The 18351-nt window shown below is 37.5% G+C and overlaps 1 protein-coding gene across 5 annotated transcripts in view; it reads left to right on the top strand.

The window, feature by feature from the left end:
- ELMOD1 (ELMO domain containing 1) overlaps positions 1 to 18351 on the top strand; it is an 89846-nt gene that overhangs the window by 6262 nt on the left and 65233 nt on the right. For 3 of the 5 annotated variants that reach the window (XM_069555460.1, XM_069555458.1, XM_069555462.1), the window contains exons 2-3: positions 12432 to 12553; positions 17398 to 17499. Coding sequence is in view for 2 of the 5 variants with exons in the window: in XM_069555458.1 (XP_069411559.1) it covers positions 17483 to 17499 (17 nt within the window). In the remaining 3 variants the exon portion in view is untranslated. The remainder of the gene's footprint in view (positions 1 to 12431; positions 12554 to 17397; positions 17500 to 18351) is intronic. The other 2 variants (XM_069555457.1, XM_069555459.1) reach the window with 1 other exon arrangement.

An 18351-nucleotide genomic window follows, 5' to 3' on the forward strand; every position in this document is an offset into this window, starting at 1 on the left:
TTAATTAATACATATTATGCACATCATTAATCATAACAGTTGTAAATATATATTCACCCAACATAGGACCATCTAAATACATAACTTAAAACTTTGAAAGCTTACATTAAAATATCTGGCATAGAAATTTGATTTCATATTCTGTCTCATGGATGATCTGTGTGTAGCCCAATATGTGAACTAGTACATGAAAATCAAGATATAAAACAGAAGGATTGGATTATAGTTTTTGATGTTTTGTATCAAGTATTTCTTCTATTATTCCTTTAAATTGTAGATAACCTAGAATATTTAAAATAGAGCCAGACTCATCAAATTTTTACATCTGCACCAACCTTCTGGAATACATCTGTCAACTAGACTCTTGAGTAATCTTTGTAGGTGAAATGAAAAAATGAGATCTGGGATGAGATCTAATAGCTGGATTCATCAGCTGTAACCAAAGAATGTTTCTAAGTGTGAAAGCCACATAGAAGCTTGTTTCTTTTGGCCTGCTTCAGATCTCTTCCCTTGACCTTGATATTTCTACAATTTTATCAATGACTCAGATATACTTGGGCTTCCCAGGTGGCTCAGTGGTGAAGAACTCCCCTGCCAATGCAGGAGATGCTGGAAAGATGTCTGCTAAATCCCTGGGTCAGGAAGATCCTCTGAAGGAGGAAATGGCAAGCCACTCCAGTATTCTTGCTGGGAAAATCCCATGGACAGAGGAGCCTGGCAGGCTACAGTCCATGGGTTTGCAAAGAGTCAGACGCAACTGAGTGACCGAGCACATACACACAGAGATAGACTATACATATATCAGGTGTGTTGATAATGCAAACCTCCCAGAACTAGTGAATTTGAATGACAATCAGGATTACACTTAATATCCCTTAGCTCAGAGCAAGAGCTGAAACAAAATTATGTGCAGAAAGAGTTGGTTTCATTTAGTTTCTAAAATTAGTTCCCTGAGGTCAGGGAGTGGAAGTCCTTCTTTAACAACAGTTTGAGTTGTAAAAGTTAGTTCACTTGAGTATTAACCAACAGTACCGAAGAAATTAATACTTTGTTTGGTTGCATTCATAGAGTCCATATGAAAAAGATAAAAAAATAGACACTATGAATGCACTGTACTGAAAGTGATGCATTTTGGGCCATCTATCAGGAAATGAAGGAAGGGAATGCCTGACTCTTGTGAGCCTGGGTAGGATGTTGGCTCATATGACCTTAAAAGCACCTCCTAAATCTGATTATGAATTTTACATTGAGTTCTTAGGCACTTATATATGAATCTGCCAGTATAATGGAAGTAAAGATGTCTGTATTAGACTGGGCTCTATGTTGTCATTTTAAGCATTATTTTTGTCTACGTAACCTCTAAACCCAGTTCTCCAGCCCTTCTGGAGATTCTGCAGATTACCTTCAAATTCCTTTTCTGCTTAAGGCAGAGCTAGTTTCCATTCCTTGTGATAATAAAAAACCCTAACTGGTACAAGGCAAACAAGTCCATACTTACATTGGCATCTTAGTCAGTCACTGGGACCTACTGAGTACAAAGTACTCTGAAAGGCTCAAAAGGAAATACTGATTCATTTTCTGAGTATTTCTGTAACAAGGCATCTTGCTTGGCATTTTGTAGGAGAGGCAAGCAAAACTGGTATTTTCAAATTAGTGCCATGAGGACAAGTAGGAGAAGGTAGGGATGCCACTGTCAGACTTTGATAAAGGCAGATATTCTTTGAATTTCTGACTCTCAAGATTGATTTAGTGTAGGGATGAAAGGTTGGGGTGAGAAAGCATGCTTTGGGGGGAAAATATATGTTTCATCAATTCTAAGAGTCAAATTGTTTTCTTCATCTTAACATTTAGGAAATTAGAAAAATTAGAAAACAAGTGTGCCATGTTTTAATTGCCACCTTTTTCTCCTCAACCCATCTAACATATTTCACCAAATCTAAGATGTCATTGACTATATACTGCTACATTTTTACTATTAAGAAAAAAGGCTCTGTAAGTAATTACTAAAAAATGATGATACGTAACAGCATACTGGGGGCTCTAGAGTAGATTTAAAGAGAACTTAAGATAATTAGGTCATTACCATCTTTCTAAACTGAGACGACCCAGAGGAATGGTATGGGGAGGGAGGAGGGAGGGGGGTTCAGGATGGGGACATGTGTATACCTGTGGTGGATTCATGTTGATGTATGGCAAAACCAATACAATATTGTAAAGTAATTAACCTCCAATTAAAATAAATAAATTTATATTAAAAAAATAAAAGTAAATAAAAAGCATTCATTTTTAAATACAAAACAAAAAGATAATTAGGCCAATCATGGAAATGTTATGAGTTAAACACCAAATTCCATTTCATTGTTCTAGTAGTCTCCCAAAGCTGTTAAAGAACAGTAGATTTATGTTATGAACAAATTCAGGCACTAATCATTTTAGCTTTGTTTGACTATAAAATATGCCTGATTTGCAGTTTGTGATTGCACATTTATTTTTGATGACTTTTCTATTTGTACAGAAGTCAACAAAATAACATAATGGATCCTCGTATTCAACAATTATCAATTCATGATCGATGTTGTTCGATTTTTAGCCCCTACTGTCTATCCACCCAATTTTATTTTGGAGCAAATCTCAGACATCATACCATACCATTTGTAAATATTTCAGTGTATATCTCTAAAACACATACTCAAAATATTGTTTCTACTTTCCTCAAAATAAAATTTATAGTTTGTAGCACCTTTTTAAATAAATTGTTTGTTTATTTTAATTAGGTTTTAAGCTACCTTTTGGGAGAGGTTTTTAAAAAGAAAACCGTATGAAGAATACTTCAGTGTCCACTGATTTCTTTTTAAGACATTTATATGATGCTAGTAGGTCATATCATAATCCTGAAGTAATATCTATCTTGATTTTCCACTTTGTAACTTTCTTTTGAATATGTTCTCTAGTTGAAGATTTGTTTAAAGAATATACTGCTGTTCTTGCCATTTCCAAAGCAACCTTCAGAAATGTCATATCTATTCTGTTATTATTTTTGGCCCCAAGAGGAGGATTCCTAGTTATTATATCAAATGACTTGAACTGTGTCAACATTTGTCAGCTCAAACTCTTCCACTTTCCCATTAAATATTTTCAATACATTTTAATTTGTGTCAGATTCAACAAACAACCTACAGTGTGTGATCTGGTGGTGTACTATTCTAAAGTAACTTGGTCTTTTTTAATCCATCTACTTGATGTAAGCAACTGACTGGTTCCTTGAATCTTAGTTTCTTCTTTTTTGTTTTTTTAAAGTGTGGGTTCACAGGGTTTAAGGCCATTGGATCTCAGGAGGCTGGAAATACCACCCTATGTATGTCACATTTTTTTAAAAAAAGCTTTTGTCTTTAATCAAAGTAATACATATCATTTAAAACATCGTATAATTATACAGTATTATAATGTAAAATAGACCTGTTGCCCAGTCCTTCTTCATTCCACAGGTGTTTCTCAAGTATACTCACTTTAATTCTTTTAGCTTATTCTTCTGTTGTATTCCACCTTACTTTTAAATAATATGCTAATATTGCTATTTCTCAATATTTAAAAATATCATATCTACTGATTTTCTACTATGGAAGTGAAGATTTAACTTTAATACCTAACATCTTCCCCTGATATACATTCTTTTCTCTTTCCTCAGTTCTCCCATTATCTCTGTTTTTCCCTAAGAGAGTTTCACATGTATCTTGGTTTGGATGGTTTTCTGAAGGGTAAATCTGAGGACTAGTGATCTGCCTGCCACTGTTCTGGGAGCTGAATGGGAGAAGAAGGCTGGATAAATCTCACCTTTATCATGTAGACTTTCATTTAACTTCCTAATATTCAGTATAGAGCTCAGCCTCATTTCTTGTTTCTAGAAGCTCGGAACCTATTTAGCTCATCCCCTTCAAGAGTTAATCTCTTCTGATGGAATGGAGAAGGGTTATGCCTATTCTCTTTAGGTGGGGAGGAGATCTAAACCCTAACTTATCCTCATGAAAACTTTCAATCAAATTGTGTTGATTCATTCTGCATTCCCATTTTTAGAGGAGTTTGGCACCCCTAACTCCTGAACATGACTGAGATTCTGTACTCCGAATTATATTGCCTTTGGGTTACTTCCCTCATTGTAGATTTAGTCAGGTAGGTGAAGTAAATTACCATTTGCTTATCTTTCAGCTTCCAGATTCTGCTGACATCTCATGTGTACTCCTATTGCCCTTAGCCTTATGGATTTATGCTTTTTGGTTTCTTTATGTTAGTTAGATTCAGTTCAGTCTCTCAGTCGTGTCTGACTCCTTGTGACCCCGTGGACTGCAGCACACCAGGCTTCCCTGTCCATCACTAACTTGGGAAGCTTGCTCAAACTCATGTCCATTGAGTCGGTGATCCAACCATCTCATCCTCTGTCATCCCCTTCTCCTGCCTTCAATCTTTCCCAGCATCAGGGTCTTTTCAGATAAGTCAGCTCTTCACATCAGGTGGCCACAGTATTAGAGTTTCAGCTTCAGCATCAGTCCTTCCAATGAATATTCAGGACTGATTTCCTTTAGGACTGACTGGTTTGACCTCCTTGCAGTCCAGGGGACTCTCAAGAGTCTTCTCCAGCACCACAGTTCAAAAACATCAATTCTTCAGTGCTCAGCTTGCTTTATAGTCCAACTCTCACATCAATACATGACTACTAGAAAAACCATAGCTTTGACTACATGAACCTTTGTTGGCAGAGTAATGTCTCTGCTTTTTAATATGCTGTCTAGGTTGGTATTAGTTGGATTATGTGTTGGATTACATGTGTTTTATTTGTCATGTTTAGATGGAAGTCTATAAACATGTTTAGATGGCAAGAATACACAGAACTATACAAAAATGATCTTAATGACCCAGATAACCACAATGGTGTGATCACTCACCTGAAGCCAGACATCCTGAAATGTGAAGTCAAATGGGCCTTAGGAAGCATCACTACAGACAAAACTAGTAGAGGTGATGGATTTCCAGCTGAGCTATTTCAAATCCTAAAAGATGATGCTGTGAAAGTGCTGCACTCAATATGCCAGCAAATTTGGAAAACTCAGCAGTGACCACAGGACTGGAAAAGGTCAGTTTTCATTCCAATCCCAAAGAAAGGCAATGCCAAGGAATGTTCAAACTACCACACAATTGCACACATCTCACACACTAGCAAAGTAATGCTCAAAATTCTCCAAGCCAGGATTCAACAGTATGTGAACCATGAACTTCCAGATGTTCAAGCTGGATTTAGAAAATGCAGAGGAACCAGAGATCTAATTGCCAGCATCCGTTGGGTGATAGAGAAAGCAAGAAAATTCCAGAAAAGCATCTACTTCTGCTTTATTGATTATGCCAAAGCCTTTGACTGTGTGGATCACAACAAACTGGAAAATTCTTCAAGAGATGGGACTACCATATGACCTTACCTGCCTCCTGCGAAATCTGTATGTAGGTCAAGAAGCAACAGTTAGAACTGGACATGGAACAACAGACTGGTTCCAGATTGGCAAAGGAGTACGTCAGGGCTGTATATTGTCACTCTGCTTATTTAACTTTTATGCAAAGTACATCATGCGAAATGCCAGGCTGGATGAAGCTCAAGCTGGAGTCAAGATTGCTGGGAGAAATATCAATAACTTAGGACATGCAGTTGATACCACCCTAGTGGCAGAAAGCAAAGAGGAACTAGAATCTCTTGACGAAAGTGAAAGAGGAGAGTGAAAAAGCTCAGAGCTTCTATATTGACGTCAGAAAGGGCAGTAAATCCCTTATGTGAGATCTGCTAGATTTTGCATTGCTTCTGGGCAGACTGTTTTACTTATTTTGAGTCTCTAGTGAACATAATAAGTGCACAATGATGTTTACTGACTAGAATAAGAACTGAGGTCTCTTTCTACCAATTGGCTGTCTGTCCTTGGATAAATCATTTATTGAATTTGTTTGAGGCCACACAAGGTCACTTAGGAAAGGTATAGCAGAAGAATAGGAACATTGGGGAACACCTATACTTAAAGGGCAGGCAGAGGAGGAGTGTGAGATAGACAGAAAATCAGGAGAACATGGAAACATGGAAGCCAAAAGCAGACCTTTCAAGCAGTAGCATCACATGAAATCATACCAAATGAAGATAAGAAAATAGAGCTTGGATTAGACCATGCTCTGCCTTCAACCAAACATTTATATACTCACTCAGTCTATGTATAGATAAATGTTTATCATTCCTGAGATGTTTATGGTCAGAGTGATGTTTGTTGTATAAGGAAGTAGTCTTGAACCCTGTGTATAGGTGAGAATGTGAATGGAATGACTGTGATAACTATGACAGGGGAAGGGAATCAGAGCTCAGAGAGACTATGCAGTATAGAGTTGAGAGGCTGTTTTTGAGGCTAAGAAGGACATGAGTTAATCATATGTGATCACCCTATAACATATTATAGACTTAATTAACCTGATTTACCTGGAGAAGGAAATGGCAACCCACTTTAGTATTCTTGCCTAGAGAATCCCATGGACAGAGGAGCCTGGTAGGCTACAGTCCATGGGGTCACAAAGAGTTAGACATGACTTAGTGACTAAACAACAACCTGGTTTAACCTGAATAAAAATATTTGTGTCAGAGAATATGTTTTATGTTTCATCATACTGCAGATGGTGATTGTAGCCATGAAATTAAAAGATGCTTACTCCTTGTAAGGAAAGTTATGACCAACCTAGACAGCATATTAAAAAGCAGAGACATTACTTTGGCAACAAAGGTCCGTCTTGTCAAGGCTATGGTTTTTCTAGTAGTCATGTATGGATGTGAGAGTTGGACTATAAAGAAAGCTGAGCACCAAAGAATTGATGTTTTTGAACTGTGGTGTTGGAGAAGACTCTTGAGAGTCCCTTGGACTGCAAGGAGATCCAACCAGTCCATCCTAAAGGAGACCAGTCCTGGGTGTTCATTGGAAGGACTGATGCTGAAGCTGAAACTCCAGTACTTTGGCCACCTGATGCAAAGAGCTGACTCATTTGAAAAGACTCTGATGCTGGGAAAGATTGAGGGCAGGAGGAGAAGGGGACGACAGAGGATGAGATGGTTGGATGGCATCACCGACTCAATGGACATGGGTTTGGGTGGACTCGGGAGTTGGTGATGGACAGGGAGGCCTGGCATGCTGTGGTTCATGGGGTCACAAAGAGTCGGACACGACTGAGCAACTGAACTGAACTGAAGCTTCGTCAAGTTAAAGTCAGCAGGCTGGCATATAAAATACTTGAGAAGTCTATCAAGGCTACTATTTTGTTAAGAGTGCTGTGCAAACAAAAAGTAAATTCAAATTTTCTCTGCACTTAGGCCATGCCCAGCCACTTCAGAATGCTGTTTTGGCTACAAAGGAGTAGATCAACTCAGCACCACTTATGGAAAAACAATTCAAAGGGCTTTTCTCACCAGTAGTGTCTCAGAGTATCGTACATTGCATACCAATTATGATTTGTTCCCATCTTTTATATAGATTTTCTAGTTAACAGTAATTAGTATATTAATAGGTATGCCTCCTTTAAAACAAAGCTAGATTTAAAAAATAAAGTAATTCTTTTTGCTTTCTATAGGAAAGATTTAGAGAAGTTATTTAATAAGCACCCAGTGAGCAGGGACTTAAATACCATTTACAAAATGCTTTCATCTACCACCCAAAGCCATTTTTGGTGTTTCCTCTTTAGGGGCAGATAATTAGAACTAATTGCTATTTTTGTTTCCTGTTTGGAGAACAAATAATTAAGACTAATTACTGTGTTCCTTCCCATCACTTGTCCTACACAACCAGCAAGTCAGTTTGATTCTACCTTTGAATTATTTTTTACTTCTTTTTAAGAAAAATTTTTTATTATTTTTTTTACTTTACAATATTGTATTGGTTTTGCCATACATCAACATGAATCCACCACGGGTGTACACATGTTCCCCATCCTGGACCCCCCCTCCCACCTCCCTCCCTGTACCATCCCTCTGGGTCATCCCAGTGCACCAGCCCCAAGCATCCTGTATCCTTCATTGAATCTGGAAACTGGTGATTAGTTTCTTATATATTATACATGTTTCAATGCTATTCTCCCAAATCATCCCACCCTCTCCCTCTCCCACTGTTTGCTTCTCTTTATCACCATCTTTGGTGTGCCAGTTCAGGTCACAACCTGCCAGAATTTATCTAAACAGTCTCCTAAGTGATTCTTGACAAAATGAGCTTTTACTACAGGGGAGGATATAATAAGAGTGACACAACATTAATAATAATACTAGAAATGAGTAGCAACTCATTGATTACGTATTACATTTAACAATGCTATGCTTCAGTTGATTCACTTCTTAGAGCAACCCTTCTAAAGGTAGTTGTGATTTCTCTCCCCATTTAACTGAACCCCAGAGTGATTAAGCAACTTGTCTAAAGCCATTTGGCTATTGGTGAAACTCAGACATGAATTCTGTCTCCAAAACTTGTGCTCTTAACCACCATGCATATTCTCTGCCATATTTGACAAATTTCCCTTAAATAGTAAGGCTCCTTTGTAGTATTAAGCTAAGTTGCCTTACCCAGAAAGGACTTCCCCTGTGGCTCAGTGGTAAAGAATCCACCTGCAGTTCAGCAGCTGCAGGAGATTCAGGTTCAATCCTTAGAGGAGGGCATGGCAACCCCCTCCAGTATTCTTGCCCAGGAAGGTCATTGGACAGAGGAACTTGGTGGATTACAGTCCATTGGGTCACATTGGACACAACTGAAGCAACACAATTTAGTACACATGCACATGTTACCCAGAACAGTACTGGCACACAAATATTCAATAAGTTTTTGTTTTGTTTTAATAGAAAGACTCAGGAACCGCTATGTACAGGTCATGAAGCTGAAGTATTATGATACTTCATTTATCCTGCATCGTTATGAATGAGTTGGTTATTTTTTAGGTAAACCAGTTTTCTAGCTAACTGAAATTAAACCATTAAGTATAATTTTTAATTTAAATTTATTTATTTTAATTGGAGGCTAGTTACTTTACAATATTGTATTGGTTTTGCAGTACATCAACATGAATCCTCCATGGGTGTACACGTGTTGCCCATCCTGAACCCCAAATTTTTATAAAAATCTTTCTGAAATGTACTCCATTACTTTATTGCCTTAGTCCTATGACAATCCTAATTTAATATTATCCTGATAACAAAAAGTATTCTTAGGAACACAAATGTTGCATATGCTATTTATTTATCATTTTCTTTGGGCTGTAGTTTTAATTACCATTTACATGCTGAGGAAACCCAAATCTTTGTATACAACTAAGATTTCTCTCCTGACCTTTCTCTCCTGACCTTTCTCTCCTGACATGTATATCTACAATCCTTCTTGAGCCTGAAAATTCAAAATGAACCTAATATCCCCAGATACACCCAGACATCCAAATCTTCTTTTCCAAAATTCAGTGTCTTACTGGAAAATTCCACTGTCTACCTAGTTGCTAGCCGTAGACATGGGCATAATGTTTGACTCCTCCTTTTCCTTCACTGCTGCTGCTAAGTCCCTTCAGTCATGTCTGACTCTGTGCAACCCCATAGACAGCAGCCCACCAGGCTCCACCATCCCTGGGATTCTCCAGGCAAGAACACTCAATCAGTCAGTTAACAAAAGTTCTATTGATTTTGCCTTCTAAATATCTCTCAGATCCATCACAATTTGTCTCTGTCTTTTGCCTTATCCTACCATTATTATGTTTGCCTAGGTGATTGTAACAACCTTAAAAATGATGCACCTATTTATATTTCACCACAATCTATTCTCCATACTACAGTGAGTTTACATCTTTAAGACTACAACTCTGATCATGACACATTCCAGTCTATAACTTTCAGTAGTTCTTCACTGCTCATAGGATAAGTTTCAGAGGTCTTTAATATCACATAAAGTTTTCAATGACCTGATCCTTTCTTGACCATCCATATTTTGCCATCTCAGTTTTTACCTGTTCTCATTGAGCACTGCTGCTGCTGCTAAGTCGCTTCAGTCGTGTCCGACTCTGTGCGACCCCATAGATGGCAGCCCACCAGGCTTTGCCGTCCCTGGAATTCTCCAGGCAAGAACACTGGAGTGGCTTGCCATTTCCTTCCCCAATGCATGGAAGTGAAAAGTGAAAGTGAAGTTGCTCAGTCGTGTCTGACTCTCTGCGACCTCATGGACTGCAGCCTACCAGGCTCTTCTGTCCATGGGACTCTCCAGGCAAGAGTCCTGGAGTGGGTTGCCATTGCCTTTTCCGCTCATTGAGCACTACACTAGGTCATATTGAATGTTTTCCCCTCCATACATTGTGTGTAATATATTCTTGCTTCTAGGATTTTGCATGTGCTATTTGGGGAAACCCCCGAACCCTATATCTAAGGTAAGCACCTCTTACATTCACTGTCACAGCACCCATTTTTACTTATAATATTGTGGTTAAGTACCAATTTGTTTTTGTATTGATACACCATCTTCTCTCTTCCTTAAGACTGTTGGGTCTGGAAGATGGAATTCATACCTCTTGTTCACCCTGTATCCTTAGTGCCTAACACTGTGTTTAGAGCATAGTAGGCACTAACATAGAGAAGGCAATGGCACCCCACTCTAGTACTCATGCCTAAAAAATCCCATGGACAGAGGAGCCTGGTAGGCTGCAGTCCGTGTGGTCACTAAGAGTCGGACACGACTGAGCGACTTCACTTTGACTTTTCACTTTCATGCATTGGAGAAGGAAATGGCAACCCACTCCAGTGTTCTTGCCTGGAGAATCCAAGGGACGGCAAAGCCTGGTGGGCTGCTGTCTATGGGGTCGCACAGAGTTGGACATGACTGAAGTGACTTAGCAGCAGCAGGCACTAACATATTGTAATAATTTTTTAAAATAGCTTTAGATTCATAGAAGCATTACAAAGATACTGTAGAGTTTCCTTGTACTTGTGCCCAGTTTCCTCTGTTGTTAATTGTGTGTGTGTGTGTGTGTGTGTGTGTGTGTGTATGCATATGTGCTCAATTGTGTCCAACTCTTTGTGACCCCATGGACTGTAGGCTGCCATGCTCCTTTGCCCATGGAATTTTTCAGGCAAGAATTCCAGAGCAGGTTGCCATTTCCTTCTCCAGAGGATCTTCCTGACTCAGGGATCTAACCCACATCTCTTGCATCTTCTTCATTGGCAAGCAGATTCTTCCCCAGCTGAGCCATTACTCAGCCACAAAAAGGAACAAAACTGGGCCATTTTTAGTGAGGTGAATGGACCTAGAGTCTGTCATACAGACTAAAGTAAGTCAGAAAAAGATAAATCATATAATATCATATATTAACATATATGTGTGAAATCTAGGAAAAAGGGTAGAGATGAACCTATTTGCAAGGCAGGAATAGAGATGCAGATGTAGAGAATGGAGGTGTGGAAACGGGAGGGTGGAACAAATTGGGAGGAGTAGCACTGACAGACATACACTCCATGTGTAAACAGATAGCTGGGGAGGCTGCTGTATAGCACAGGGAGCTCAGTTTGGTGCACTGTGATGACCTAGAGGGGTGAGATGGGGGCAGTACGAGGGGGAGGGGATGTATGTATGCACATAGCTGATTCACTTTGTTGTATAAAACAAAGAAACTAAAACAACATTGTGAAGCAATTATACTCTAATTTTTTAAAATCTTATATTAATATGTTACATTTGTCACAACTAATGGACAGATACTGATCCCTGTTAACTAAAATCTCTGCTTATTCAGATTTCCCTAGTTTTAACTTAATGTCCTTTTTCTGTCCTAGGATCTGATCCTTGATACCACATTGTATTTAATAATCATAACTCCATAGGCATCTCTTGACTGAGACAGCTCCTCTGACTTTCCTTGTTTTTGATCTTGAGAGTTTTGAGCAATACTGGTTATTTTCTGGTATATCCCTCATTAAGTATTTGTCTGATGTTTTTATCATGATTAATCTGGGTTTAAAGGAGGAAAACCACAGAGGTAAATTGCTGTTATTTTTCTTTTTTTAAAGGATTTAATTTTTGTCCCTCCAAATCTGAAATATACTGATGCTCCAAGAAAGTGCAAAGTTTTATCAGTTTTCTCAAAGATAAACATCACTGGTTAACAACTTTCATATATTCACAGACCTCATCTTCAATACTATGACATACTTTCTGACGATCATACTGCCTTGATTTTATATCCTTCTAGTTTCCTATTCACCCAGCATCCCAAACACGGAGTCTCACATTCAGAGACATCAAGGTCTTCCTAAGCCCAACTCTATTCCAAACACATATTCTAAGTACCTAGCCGAAGCTTTGTACATAGCTCACAGATCTCAGCTGTTCACCCCCCACAACTTCTGCATCCTAACTCCACAGGGTATTGACCACAAGTCACAAGTCCATGGAGAAAGTCCTACATCATGTATACTCTTGTCTGAATCTGGACATCTAGAAGCTGGACCAAAACTCTTAGGATTCCTTGAAGGTAGCCAGACAAGGTCAGTATGTCACTGTGGACTGGGCAGACCAGCACCTGAAAGAAGGGATGACCATCTCCCTTGTGGGTCCAGCAAATTTGTGGTTTGGGGCTGCATTTCTTAAAGTATGATTTCATTACATTATATCAAGGGTATATACTGTCAACATGAATTATCACTGTAATGTTAATCTTTATCATCCGCCCAAGTTAATATTTGTCAGCTTTCTCAATTGTAAAGTTACTTACTTCTCCACTTTCCATATTGTACTCAGGAAGTCACTACAGGCATACCTCAGAGATTTTGCGGGCCTGTTTCTAAACCAATGCAATTAAGTGAATTGTAAGAATTTTTTGGTTTGCCAGTACATATACACATTATGTTTAAACTATACTGTAGTCTATTAAGTGTACAATGGCATTATGTCTAAAAAATGTACATGCCTTATCATTAATATATTTATTGCTAAAAATGCTGGCCATCATCTGAGCCTTCTGAAAGTCATAATCTTTTTTCTGGTGGACTGTCTTACCTTGATGTTGATGGCTGCCAACTGATCACGGTGGTGGTTACTAAAGATTGGAATGACTGTATCAATTTCTTAAGACAACAGCAAAGTTTGGTGAATCAATTGACTCTCTCATGAACAATTTCTCTGTAGTGTTTGATGGCATTTTACCCACAGAAGAACTTCTTTCAAAATTGAAGTCAATCTCTCCAGCCCTGCTTCTGCTTTATCAACTAAGATTATGTAATAATCTAAATCCATTGTTGTCATTTCAATAATCTTCGCAGCATCTTCACCAGGAGTTGATTCCTTCCCAAGAAACCACTTTTTTTGCAACTTCTCACCTGGTCAAGTTTTATGAGATTGCAGCAATTCAGTCATAGCCTCAGACTCCACTTCTAATTCTAGTTCTCTTACTGTTCCCACCATATTTGCAGTTAGTTCTTCCACTGGAATCTTCAGCCCCTCAAAGTCATCCATGAAAGTTGGAATCAAATTCTTCCAAAATCCTGTTCATCATGAATGTTCTTAGTAACATCTGGAATGGTGAATCCTTTCCAAAAAATTTTCAATTGACTTTGCCCAGATCCATTAGAGGAATCAGCATCTATGGCGGCTATAGTGTTACTAACATATTTCTTAGATATTAAGACTTAAAAGTTGGAGTGCCTCCTTGACCCATGGGCTACAGGATGGATGTTGTGTTAGCAAGCATGAGAACAGTATAGATCTCATTGTATATCTCCATCAGTGCTCATGGGTGACCAGGTGTATTGAGTAGTAATATATTTAAAGGAATCCTTTTTTCTAGCAAAAGTTCCCAACAGTGGGCTTAAAAGAGTCAGTAAACCGTGTTGTAAGGAGATGTGCTATCATCCAGGCTTTGTTGTCCCACTTATAGAGCACAGAAATAGTAGATCTAGCCGAATTCGTAAGGACCCTAGGATTTTCTGAATGATACATGAGCATTAACTTTAAGGTCACCAGCTGCATTGGCCCTTAACAAGAGAGTCAGCCTGTCTTTTGAAATTTTGAAGTCAGGCAATAACTTCTCCTCTTCATTTCTGAAAGTCCTAGATGGCATCTTCCAATAGAAGACTGTTCTGTCTGCATTGAAAAACTGCTTCATGAAGCCACATTCATGAGTTACCTTAAGCTCCATACTTTTAAAAGACACAGAAGTACAAAGAACAGTATACAGTCCCACCACTCAAAATGAACACATTTACCATTTATTTTGCTTTTTAATAAATAAAATATTTAAAAAATTGGAGGCCATTATCTCACTCCCCAATCCTAAAACCCTCCCTCTTCTCAGAAGCAACCACAATCTTAAGTTGACACATAACATTTTTTTCATGCATAAAATATTTACAGAAATTGCTTTGTATTAAAATACTGGCAAAACTCCCAACAAACAAAAGTCTAGCCACCAGATGGCTTCAAAAGTTCTACCAGACATTTAGAGAAGACTTAATATCTATCCTTCTTAAACTGCTCCAAAAAATTGCAGAGGAAGAAATTCTTCTGATTCATTTGATTAACTCACCATGATACCAAAACCAGACAAAGATATCACACAAAAAGAAAATTAAAGCCGGTATCACTGATGAACATAGTTTCAAAAAGCTTAAGAAATTAGCAAATTGAATCCAACAATACACTAAAAGGATCATTTACCATACTCAAGTGGGATTTATCTCAGGGATGCAAGTAGCCATAAATCAATCAATGTGATATACCATATTAACAAATTAAAGAATAAAAATTGTACTGTTGAGAGGGGCAAGAGACAAGATGGTGGAATCTTAAGAAAGAAAAATGGATTCAGACTATACTACAAAGCTACAGTCATCAAAACAGTGTGGTGCTGTCGGAAAAACAGAAATCAGTGGAGCAGGATGGAAAGCCCAGAAATAAATGCACACACCTATGGTCAATTAATCTCTGACTAAGAAGACATTGAAGGCGGGGAGGAGACGGGGACGACAGAGGATGGGATGGTTGGATAGCATCACTGACTCAATGGAGATGAGTTTGGGTAAACTCTGGGAGTTGGTGATGGACAGGGAGGCCTGCCATGCTGCAGTAGTTCATGGGGTCACAGGGAGTCAGACACAACTGAGTGACTGAACTGAACTGAAAGAGGTGAAAATATATGATGGAGATAATATTGTCTCTTTAATAAGTGGTGCTGGGAAAACTGGACAACTGCATGCAAAAGAATGAAAGTAGAACATTCTCTAACACCGTATATGAAAATAAACTATAAATGGATTAAAATCCTAAGTTAAGGTCAGATACTATAAAACTCTTAGAGGAAAACATAGGCAAAGCATCCCTTGACATAAATTGCAGCAAGGTCTTTTTTATCCACCACGTAGAATAATGAAAATAAAAACTAAGCAAATGGGACCTAATTAAATTAAAAAACATTTGGACAACAAAGGTAACCATAAATGAATTGAAGACAGCCCACCAAATGGGAGAAAATATTTGCAAATTAAGTGACAACAAGGGATTAATCTCCAAAATCTACAAACAGCTCATGCAGCTCAAAACAAACAAACAAACAGCCCAATCAAAAATGGGCAGATGAGCTAAATAAACATTTCTCCAGAGAAGACATACAGATGGCCAAAAACACATGAAAAGATGTTCAACATTGCTAGTTATTCATGAAATATAAATCAAAAATACAATGAGGTATCACCTCAAACTGGTCAGAATGGCCATTATCAAAAAGTTTACAAACAGTAAATGCTGGCATGAGTGTGGAGAAAAGGTAAATCTTGTCTACAGTTGATGGAAAAATAAATTGCTATAGCCACTGTGGAAAACAATATGTAGCATTCTTTAAAAACTAAAAATATTACTACCATATGACCCAGCAGTTCCACTCCAGAGTATGTTCCCAAAAGATATGAAAGCAATAATTTGTAAAGATATATGCACTCAATATCATAGCAGATTATTTACAGTTGCCAATATATGGAAGCAACCAAAGTGTCCATCAACCGATGAGTGGGTAAAAAAGGATGTGGTGTATATACACAATGGAATACTACTCAGCCATAAAAATGAACAGAATTTTGCTATTTGCAACTTGGAGGGTGTTATGCTAAGTGAAATAAGTGAATACCATACTGCGTGCTATCTCTTACATATGGAACATAAAAAATAAAACCAACTAGTAAGTAGAACAAAAGAGAAACATATTCAGATATAGAGAGCATACTAGTAGTTACCTGTAGGGAAAGGGATGAGGGAAGAGCAAGAGAGAAGTAGGGGATTAAGAGAGATTAATATAAACTACTATGTATATAACAAGCTATGAGGATATATTGTATAGAACAGGGAATATATTGAATATTTTACAATAAGTATAAATGGAATATAACTTTTAAAAATTATGAATCACTATGTTGTACATCTGAAACTTATGTAATATTGTAAATCATCTATACTTCAACTTAAAAAGAGAAGAGACTGGCTTTTGTTTAGGCTGTTTCCACATTCCTAGGCTGTTGTAGTTGGCAATTGTGTCTCTACTGAAAGCCACTTGTCCACACATTTAGTTTCTTGCCTTGTCTTTGTTGCAACTAATGTTGTTTTTCTCTTTTTCATTGAGGTAACTTCATTCTGCTGTTGCTCTCAGCCCCTCTCTCTTCTCTATATGTTTCTTCATATCTCATCCCAATTTACTGCTTTGTAGGCAGCTGCTGGTGTCCTTCCTTGTTGGAAGAAGACCATTACCTTGATATTGTGGATTTTGTGAAAGTGTGTTGTAAACTGACATGCATGAAAGAAATATATAATTTCACCATTTTATTTAGAGTGCCCTCCAGAGATGGGGTTAGGGACGTATTATTCATTTGTTTGGAGTACTTGCTTTTTATCAGCTTTTTTTTTTTTTTTTTGGCTTAAAAAAACATCACCAGTTGCTTCTAGTTATTTTTTGAGTTATACTTCTGAAAGGTTGAGGCTACCAGATTTAAGACCATCAGATATCTGGAAATCAGAATAGTTAGTTTATTGGTTTTTCATTTTTATCTTTCATATAAATACTGTTCTTCAAGATATAGGAACAGTATCCAAAATAGATGAAAAGTTTACTATTGAAGAGATTGTTCATGAAACTAACAATTTCTCCAGCAAGTGACTTGAAAGACATTGTATAATTATAAAGTGAAAGGCTTTAGCTTTAATCTCCACCCATTGAATTGCATTGCTGTGTGGTCAGTTTGGTTGTTAAAGTTTTGGGTACATAGCACCTTATCTGCTTACTAAGATTAGCAGAAGTTTGGGGTTTGATTTTTCTAGCCCCATTAACAATATATCTAATTTCTTCCCACAGTTTACATTTACTTTGACAAAGGCAAATTTGGAGACAATTACTTAAGAACAGTTTGTATAACATCTGGATAATCAAAATAGTCACAATGAAGCACTTCCTGAGGTGAGTATTTATGGTTTCCTGGATGAGCCCTATGAAATGGAGAGATTTCCTTAACAATTAGTATAGTATTTCGGTTCACCATTTGTGATCCTATAAGCAGGTCTCTTTGGATTGCATGAAATAGCATTCTATTTTGGCTAAGAATAATTTGGCCATAGAGTTCCTTCTGCTAACTTTATATGCATACTGATGCTAAGATAGAACACTTGCAAATAGAAAATTACAAGAGATTACAAGAGCACTTGCAAATAGGAGATTACAAGAGAATATAGGCCAAAAGCATGGGGCAGGTATACTTGGATGCTTTGTGTTTATAAAGCCCAAAGGTTTAGGTTTGAGGAATTAGTAGTCAAGGAATCAGTATAATTTGTATAGAATCATTTTCTTTGAAAAAAGTAATTTTGAATATAGATTTTGGTTGGCCGGCCAATCCATACAAGCATTTTCAAATCTTCATTTTTGGAGAAAAATATATATTCTAAACTTTTGCTTTTCCTGCCTCAGTGATGCCTCTGAAATCTGCATTAATTTTTGGTTCCCTGAATATTTTGTCGTATAGGGTGCCATATGTTTGTGTATTTTAGAATGATCTTGTTTTGTTTTGAAAGCCATTTAGTTGGACATATGGTCATAATTATTTTTAAGAGTATTGACTGTCATTCACAGTTCAATAAATAAAATGCTCAGAGAAATTTTACTTTAAATTAAAATATGACAAAATAAAGTTAATTTGATCCTGAATGTTACAAAATAAAACACACCTTCTACAATATTGAGTTTCTTTCCTGCAAGATGGTGACTTACCTATATTTCATATTCTCATCCCTTGTTCTGGCTATTTTCTCTAAGAAA

This window comes from Ovis canadensis, chromosome 15, assembly GCF_042477335.2.
Source record: "Ovis canadensis isolate MfBH-ARS-UI-01 breed Bighorn chromosome 15, ARS-UI_OviCan_v2, whole genome shotgun sequence".
Classification (NCBI taxonomy): Eukaryota; Metazoa; Chordata; class Mammalia; order Artiodactyla; family Bovidae; genus Ovis; species Ovis canadensis.